The 9746-nt window shown below is 33.5% G+C and overlaps 1 protein-coding gene across 1 annotated transcript; it reads left to right on the forward strand.

The window, feature by feature from the left end:
* Nucleotides 1-4981: 4981 nt before the first annotated feature.
* LOC130934075 (uncharacterized) lies at nucleotides 4982-9466 on the forward strand. Its single transcript, XM_057863668.1, has 5 exons — nucleotides 4982-5399; nucleotides 6083-6324; nucleotides 6417-6629; nucleotides 6773-6865; nucleotides 9296-9466. Exons 1-5 carry the CDS (start codon nucleotides 4982-4984, stop codon nucleotides 9464-9466), a joined length of 1137 nt encoding a protein of 378 aa, XP_057719651.1.
* The last annotated feature ends 280 nt before the right edge of the window (nucleotides 9467-9746 follow it).

Genomic DNA, 9746 nt, shown 5'->3' on the forward strand with positions numbered 1-9746 from the left:
CTGTTTATATTTGGTGTTGTATGAAATGTATACAATAAACTTTTATCGCGTGTATTTTTTTCCTCTGTGAATGGAATTACTGCTATATTTCCTAGCATTGTTATATTGGTACAGTTGGTCTTTGGGGGGGGGGGATTTTGATACTAATCGTTATATTTTCTGAAACTTTGTTATCATTATTAATGTTGTTGATAACTTAACCATTTATTTTTCTATCTTTCAGGATCTACGTTCTGAGTTGAAGGAGCTAATTCCAGAATATCAGGTTCGTTCTGTTGCTTTAAGCTTTGGCAGTGATGCCTATTTTTGTATACATGCAAAGTCTTATTTTTCATTATATAATAAACAAATTTAAGACAAAAATAATAATTGATATGGAGAACATGGAGTAGTTTTCCTTTCATCATGATTAGGATTAGTGCCAAAATTGCATGTGTCTTAGTTATTACTATTGGCAATATGCTAATAAGCTTATCAGCTCATTATTAGTTCAGACTTCAGACTATGTTACCATTTTAGAGTGTACTCGAAAAATTAAGTGAAAGAAGCTAAGCCATGTATATCAGTATATGTATCTTGTTAATTAGTTATATATTTAATTTAATTTATTAGGTATATTTATTTATTATACTAAATTATTAGGTATATTTATTTATTATACTAAATAAAAAGTTAGGACTCTATATATAATGAATTATATTTTATAAATGTTGTATTAATTAATTTTTATTGTTCAAATCCGTTAATAATATAATTTGATATTAATCCTAAATTATCAAAAATACAACATTCATATTTTTAGTTGATTATACATTTAATTTTAATAAATCTGTTAGATATTTAATTTCGTGTACATTAATTAGTTATATATTTAATTTTAATAAATCTGTTGGTGATAATTTTTCATGTGAAATAGGTTTTAGATCTTCTTCAACTCTTGCTGCTAGCTACTTTACTTTGAAAAAAGAAGGGAAATTATCATTTGAAAGAGGTAATTATAATTTTCTTATATTTTCTTTTAAATACTATTTAAGTTTTTAATATCTGATTTGCATATAAAAGAATAAATTTCTTGCCTTTAGAATATATATAGATTTTTAATGAATAGATTTTTTAAAATCCTTATTTGTAATCCCTCTTAGTCATGTCAATCGATAAGTCATGGATTGGAAAACCACGAACCACGCACGAGTATAAAGATGGTTTAAACAAGTTTTTGGATTTTGCTTTTAAGCATCGATCTCTCGCGGGTCGTCAGATTAAATGCCCTTGTCCGGTGTGTGGTTTTGGCAAGTGGCAAACAAGAGAGAAAGTTTTTGAACATTTAATAGTCAAGCCATTTCCAGAAAACTACAAAGTTTGGTATTGGCATGGTGAAGAAGTAGTTGGAGTTGGGTCACAAGTTCATCAAACTAGTCACAGTGTACAAGATGATTCGACATCTCAGCATCCAATGGTAACAATGCTCAATGACGCGTTTGGAGTTGCTGGACCTGACTTGAATGAAGATGGAGATGGAGATGAAGACAACATAGAAGATGGAGATGGAGACAATGCAGAAAATGAAGAGCACAATGGAGAAAATGTAGAATTTTACAAGTTGTTAGAAGATGGCAATGAACAATTGTATGAAGGGTGCACAAAGTATTCAAAATTGTCTTTCTTAATTAGTCTGTATCACATAAAGTGCTTATATAGAATAAGCGACAAAGCCATGACCGAAATTCTCAAGTTATTAAAAGATGCCTTTGGAAATGCAAAGATTTCAAATACATTCTATGAGGCCAAGAAAACCATAAATAAACTAGGGCTTAATTATACCAAGATACCTGCTTGCCCTAATGACTGCATGTTATATTGGGGGGAGGATGAAGATTTGCAAGAATGCAAAAGATGCAAGACATCTAAATGGAGCGATGCTAAAAAGAAGAAACCAGCAAAGATCTTGCGATACTTTCCACTAAAACCGAGACTTCAACGATTATTCATGTGTTCTAAGACTGCTCAATCAATGCAATGGCATGCTTTGGCAGAAAAGAAAGATTCGAAGATGAGGCATCCGCGAGATTCTGAAGCTTGGAAGACATTTGATTTACTTCATGATAGGTTTGCCGAAGATCCTCGAAATGTACGTCTTGGTCTTGCAGCTGATGGATTCAACCCCTTTGGAGCTATGCGTACAAACTATAGCGTTTGGCCAGTGGTGCTTATTCCATACAATCGGCCTCCATGGGAGTGCATGAAGCCAACATCACTTATCTTGTCAATGATTATTCCTGGAGAGAAAATGCCGGGGAACAACATAGACGTATACTTACAACCTCTTATTAAAGAGTTAAAAGAGTTGTGGTATGATGGTGTTCAAACATTAGATAGGTTTAGGAATGAAATGTTTACATTGCGAGCAGCATTAATGTGGACAATTAATGATTTTCCAGGCCTTGGTAACTTATCTGGGTGGAATGTACACAGTAAATATGCTTGTCCTACATGTAACTTAAGCACTGATTCATATAGATTAAAGCATGGTGGAAAATGGTGTTTTTTGGGGCATCGCCGTTTCTTAGAAAGGGGTCATAAGTTTAGGCTAAGTCGTGCAAAATTTAATGGAAAAGTTGAGTTGAGGGATCCCCCAGCAGTACTAACAGGATCAGAAATATTGGAACAACTTGAAGGAATCAATGTTTCATTTGGGAAAGAACTACAGGAAAGTAAAGGTAAGAGGATTCGACGAAAAGTTGTTGAAGAAGATGATGAATCGGGGATGTGGAGGAAGAAAAGCATATTTTTTTATCTTCCTTATTGGGAGTCTAACTTATTGCGCCATAATCTAGATGTTATGCACATTGAAAAGAATGTTTGCGACAATGTATTATACACTTTGCTCAATGAGACTGGAAGGTCAAAGGATAATCTCAAAGCTCGTAAGGATCTTAAAGAAATGGGTATAAGGAAAGATTTATGGCCAGATGAAAATGGGAGATATCATCCATCTTTGTTCACAATGTCAAATTCTATGAAAGATATATTCTTGCGTACTATAAAGAATATTAGAGTACCAGATGGTCTCTCGAGTAATATTTCACGGTGTGTTGACCTGAAGCAAAGAAAGCTTTCTGGATTGAAGAGCCATGATTGCCACGTTCTTATGCAGCAACTATTACCCATTGCCATACGTAATGTGCTGCCAGATAAAGTTACTGCAGTGCTAATAGAGTTGTCTTCATTCTTTCAGCAGTTGTGCTCTAAAAGCTTAAGTCTTACAGAACTTGAGAAGCTCCAACCTCGAATTATCCTTACCCTTTGTCATTTAGAAATGTTGTTCCCTCCTTCTTTCTTTACAATCATGGTTCATTTAACTTGTCATCTAGTTGATGAAGCAAAACTCGGAGGACCAGTACACTATAGGTGGATGTATCCTATTGAGAGGTAAATATCTCTTTTCAATCATTATTCATTTAACTTATCACTTAGTTATATCTTGCTTAGGTATTTAACCTGTCACTTAATTATACAAACTAGGTATTTAGGTCATTTGAAGTCCTATGTACGAAACAAAGCTAAATCAGAAGGTTCTATAGCTGAGGGATACGTGGCTGAAGAAGCTCTTACATTTTGCTCTCGATACTTAGAAGGAATTGAGACAAGATTTAATAGGCCACCACGTGTTGATGATCGTCTAGATGATAATTACAGTACACATGTGGATTCCCTTTTTCCACAAATGGGGAACTCAAAGGGAGCTTTCACAGTATTTGAGTTGTCACCTATGGAAAAAAAACAAGCACATCGATATGTGGTTTTAAATTGTCCATATGTCAAACCGTTCATTGAGTAAGTGCTTAAGGATTTTCGTACATTTTTTTATTTACTTGAAAATAGTTGTTTAGTTAGAGTTAAACTTCCATATCTGACAGTGACTTCAAAGATTTTGTACGAAGACGATCTAAGGGTAGAAGGCCTTCAAATGTAGAGATAGAAAAAAGAGTCAATAAAGATTTTGTTACTTGGTTTCCTGCGCAGGTAAATAGAGAAGTGATAATTTTTTATTAATATTGAGCTAGTATTTGTGGATATAATAACTAATATCTCTATCATAATAGCTTATGAACCCAGATATTATGAATACTGTGCATGAGGATTTGAGATACTTAGCAAGGGGTCCATCACGATATGCCAAGAGGTTTTCTACATTTAATATTAATGGGTTCTCCTTTCGAACTACCAATCGAGACAAAGGGTTAAAGACCCAGAATAGTGGAGTTTTTTTAATATCTTCAACTCCTTGTGTTGCTAGCGCTAGTGATGCTGATGTTAGGAATGCTGATTTGTCATATTATGGCAAACTAGAAGATATTATAGAACTAAACTACAATGGCCGATTTCGGGTTACTTTATTCAAATGTAAATGGGCTGACACCACTAGAGAACGGGGCTGTAGAAAGGATATTTGGGGTTTTACTTCTGTTAATTTTTCACGAGTAATACACAGTGGTGACCGAGAGGAGGATGATCCATATATTGAAGCCTCACAAGCTCGAATGGTTTATTTTGTCAATGATGAAGTGAATAAAGATTGGAGTGTTGTCGTGCATTTGAAGCCAAGAGATTCATATGATATGGGGGGAAATGAAGATGATGAACCATGCGAGAATGAGCCATGGTTAGAGCAAAACTTAGATTCTTTATTTGAAAATGGTGATAATCTATCATTGTTAAGAGATGAGGTAGATGATGAACTACTAGATAATAACATTGGAGAAGACGAACACATGTCAGAATAGTGGGTGAGTTTTATTAATAAGTGGTTTATTATAGAAAAATAATTTTTGTCTACATTTCTTTTTCAATTTAACTTTTGTTTGTAAATTTTACATAAATATGTTGTTTAGACTCATTAATTGATTTAATGGAACTACTAAACCTTGATGCACATTTTATTCTATATTTATTAATTATTTATTTGATCTATTATGCAGATATGCCAAAGCAAAAGAAGTACAAGAATTTACTTAAAGCAGCAGCTGCCAATTCTTCACAAGACAAGTCAGTAGCAGCTGCCAATTCTTCACAAGACAAGTCACTAGCATCAAATGCATCACAAGTCAAGTTCCTAGCAGCTGCAAATTCCTTCCGAAACAAGTCGGCAGCAGCTGCAAATTTCTCCCGGGACAAGTCGGCAGCAGCTGCAAATTCCTCCCAGGACAAGTCAGCAGCTTCAAATTCCTCCCGAGATAAGTCGACAGCAGTTGCAAGCTCCTCCCGAGACAAGTCGGCAGCTTCAGCTTCAAATTCTTCTGAGCCATCATCAGTTGCTCCAACTATATCTGAGCATCCATCCGAACCTAAACGTAAACGTGGGCGTGAATCTAAGCATTACTGGACTGTTGATGCCATAGGTATGTAATATTCTCAAATGTAATATTCTCCAGCCACCTATCACACTATTTCTTTCACTCCTCTTCCTTTCCAAATTTCACTATCTTCCAATTTACATGTCCTTGTTCAGATTTTCCTCCAAAATATTTATGAGCCATGAAAATTTGTTAAATTAAAAAAGACTTTAAAATTTAGACAAATAAACCCACCTAAAAGACTCATTTCCACTTTGATTTCTAGAAATATTAAGCTGATTGTTGAAGTTTAGCTTCTTCCTCATTTAATTTCTATAGAGGCAATGCTTGGTCATTAAAACATTATCACAACAAAGAGCAAAATATTCAGAATAACAAAAAAGTTTTGAAGTTATTGATCTTCACGCATATATTTACATATGCATGATTTCTCTAAAGTTGATAATTCCATATTAAAGAAAATTAGATACCAGATCTGAATGAAAACTTTTGGCATAGCATGATTTCTTGTTTTAATAATGACATTTATCTTGCAGTGGATATTACTAATATTAGCCTATTTTCACCTTGATTCGGAATTCTGATGTATAATATATAGTATTATATATGTTGCTGTTACATTATACCCTGTACAAGAATCAATCTTTTATAATATATATCTATCATCATATGTTTTATTCTTTAGTTGCTCAATTACTCATTTATTTATATTTATTTATCTATTTTAGATGAATATGAAAATAGTACACGCCTTCATTTATTAGTGAAGGATGTGCATAATTTGCCAGAAGGTTTGCGCATAGTTGTCAATTTTGATAGACAACATGCAGCAATAGGAGAAGCAGCCGGACTCCTTGCAGGAATTTGTGGGCAATTGGCCACTGATTGTGTAGCATTTCCAATCAGTTTTGATAAGTGGTCAGACATTCCAGAGAGCTATTTTGAAAATCAATGGAATATTTTTTTCCAAGTAAGAAGATTACTAAGACTCTAAAGCTTATTTCTTTGTCATTATTTAGTTATATTTGTTAGTTAATATATATTCTTTGTTCCATATTAAAGGCTCGATTTTGCTTCAAAGTATGTGATAGCTTGGCCAAACGATTTCTGCTCCAATCGCTTGGCAAAAAATGGAGGGAACATAGGATAAAGCTTTGGAACGAGTTTTATGATCCGAGGTTGAGTAAAACCGAGATCATAAATAATACACCAGAAGATATTGCTCTTGATCAGTGGGCTTTATTCGTAGAATATTGTTTGAAGCCTGAAACTCAGGTAAGTACTTACAATCCTAGTTAAATGTTGTCCCACTAAAAAGCCTTATATATTTTGCTGCTGTAAATAGGATATTGAATTCATATGGAATGTTGTGAATGCATGTTTAACTCTATTTAATTGTGTTCAAATTTATCTTTCAGAATCTTTGTAAGAGGAATCAAGAAATTCGGCAAAAACAAACAATTCCTCATACTTCAGGTGCTAAATCAATTGCAAGAAGAAGGGCTGAATTGGTAATCATTTCTATGTGTGGATTTCATACATTTAATTTTATTTTGGCATTATCCAATTTTTCAATTTAATTCCACTTGTCTCCACAACTATTATGAGAATTGTCATGATAAAATATCAACACAACTTTCACAGGTTCATTTCTATGTTGGTAATCATGAATTGGTAATCATCAATAACATTAATTTCTCAGCTTTATGTTTAGTTTGCTGCCATTATTATATTTTATATAGCATAGGAGTCATTATGTTAGCACCTAATGCATCTCAGTTGTTATATTGTTGCTGTTAGTAACTTAATTTTATGCATATCTTTTCTTCAGTGATATATTTCTTGATTAAAATAAACTTACTCTGTTATATCATTTGTATCAACCAGAACACCTAATACTTACTCTTTTACTCTGTTTTAGTGTTTTCTAATTGCTCGATGGCTCTGATAGTGTTTTACTGGTTCACCAGTTGCTGATGGCTCCTAATTTTTTTGTTCATATTTGCTCATGGTCTGTGGCTGTGCCTGTTTTTAATTTCTGTGGCTTAGGCTGTTTTTACTGGTTCATATTTTTTTATTTTTCATTGATTTCTGTGGCTTAGGCTGTTTTTACTAGTTCATATTTTTTTATTTTTCATTGTGCTGTGGCTGTTTATAATTTCTGTGGCTTAGGCTGTTTTTACTGGTTCATATTTTTTTATTTTTCATTGTGCTGTGGCTGTTTATAATTGCTTGATGGCTCTGATAGTGTTTTACTGATTTTGTGCTTCTACTCATTGATTTTGTGCTGCTGCTGTTTTTTAGACGGAAGAGAGGTAAAATTCCAGTAGAATTAGCTGGAATGTTTCCTACTCAACAAATTTCACAGGTACAAATACAATTTATGTTCTTAATACCTTATTCCATGTGTAATACAAAAAAGTTGTTAAGTATCTTAATGGACTGGATCTACCAAATATGGACTATGCAACATTTAATTAATTAATTTATTTCAGGTATAGTACAGTAGCCATAGTTAAATGTAATTAAACAATAATTTTTTCTTGATGTATTATGGACAACATAATCTCACATTTGGCTGTTTGTGTTATGGCATAATGCATGGGGGCATTTCGTGGTACGACACCCTTTTTAGCATAATTATTAGTACGAACCTCATCAATGACCTATCAGATACAATGGTAATAATAGAAAGCATTATTGACTTTATATATGTCTCAGTCATATAAGTATATATTTGGCAGAGTAGTGCTTCCTGATTATTTTAGGATTGGTCCTTACAATAATGAGCATATTATATATTGTTGGCATATTATAAGACTCATAATAATTATGGGCTCATTTTTGTATAGTGAAAGCTCATTGTTATCTATATGTTAAATTAGTTAAATTAGTGTGAGTTTCCTTTTCCTAATTCCCAGAAAACAGAAGATTTATTGTGCAAAAGTGCAGTTTTCTTTTTTGATGGAATAAATTTATATTAATAGTTTCAGATTCAATTTTATATCTTTTTTTATTGTACTCATAATTATATTTTTGTTGTAGGGATTGGATCAAGAGAGTGAGATTCCATCACCAAGAGAGTTAGGAAGTAGGTCTTCTGGAGCGAGCAACAAAGAAGCATGATCTTGTATGATAAAGATTTTATGTATTAAGTATTATAGATATATGTTAAAGACAAATTATTGAAAAATGTTATCTTTGATACTTTGTTTTTGGATTATGATTTTTTATTTTCGGAGATTGTGTATGAATTAAAAATCTTGTTATGATGTTTGATTTAAGGTTATGCTTTTTGGTTATGAGATTTTAAAGTTTGAGTTCTAAAAATGTCACTTTAAATATATAGTTTCAATCTCATTTTAAAAAGTATAAAATTGTAATTAGGTAAAAACGACGGCTAAAAATGCCATTTTAAACAAAAATGGTGCCATTATATCCTGGTAAAAACGGTAGTTAAAAAATACCATTTTAATCGAAAAGGATGCCACTAAACCTGGTAAAAACGGCGGGTATAAACGCCATTTTAATCGAAAAGGATGCCACTAAACCCGGTAAAAACGGCGGTTACAAACCGCCATTTTAAACGAGGAAGATGTCATTAAACCCAGGTAATTACGGCGGTTACAAACCGCCATTTTAAACGAGGAAGATGCCATTAAACCCAGGTAATTACGGCGGTTACAAACCGCCATTTTAAACAACAGCAAAACCGCCGTTTTATCTGGTTAAAATGGCGGTTAAAAACCGCCATTTTAACCGCCAAAAAACCGCCGTATTATCCAATGGTTATTATGGCGGTTTTCAAAAAACCGCCGTAATAACCAGAATGGCGCCCAGAATTCCGGCGTTTTTTGGAAGCGCCGTTTTCGGTAATAATGGCGGTTGTAACCGCCGTAATTACCTTAAAAAACCGCCATTTTAACCCTTTTTTTTTGTAGTGCGGCGGCGGCGGCATCGTCATGGTCCCCCTGCTGAGGCGCCGTCAGTGCCCCACCAGTAGCGTCACTACTGGATCCAGTAGTGCCGCTGCCTCCAGCGTAGGGGTGTTCGCGGTGCGGTTTGGATCGGTTTTGAGTCAAAAACTCATCCGATCCGAACACTATGTTTAGTTGCGGTGCGGTTTGGATTGGATATTTTTTTTAAAAAATCCGATCTGATCTGATCCGATCCAATTTCGAGCGGTTTGGATTGGATTGAATTTGCAGTTTTCTAAATTAAAAAAATTAAACATATATAACAAGTCTCAACATCAAATTTCAAATAACCAACAATGACATAGCAAGTCTTAACAATATCTTAAAGAACCAACGATAACATAACAATAGAAATAAAATTATAGGTTAGTTAAAATAAATAAATAAATCACATTTTGAACATAAAACATCTATT

This window comes from Arachis stenosperma, chromosome 1 (assembly GCF_014773155.1).
Source record: "Arachis stenosperma cultivar V10309 chromosome 1, arast.V10309.gnm1.PFL2, whole genome shotgun sequence".
NCBI lineage: Eukaryota > Viridiplantae > Streptophyta > Magnoliopsida > Fabales > Fabaceae > Arachis > Arachis stenosperma.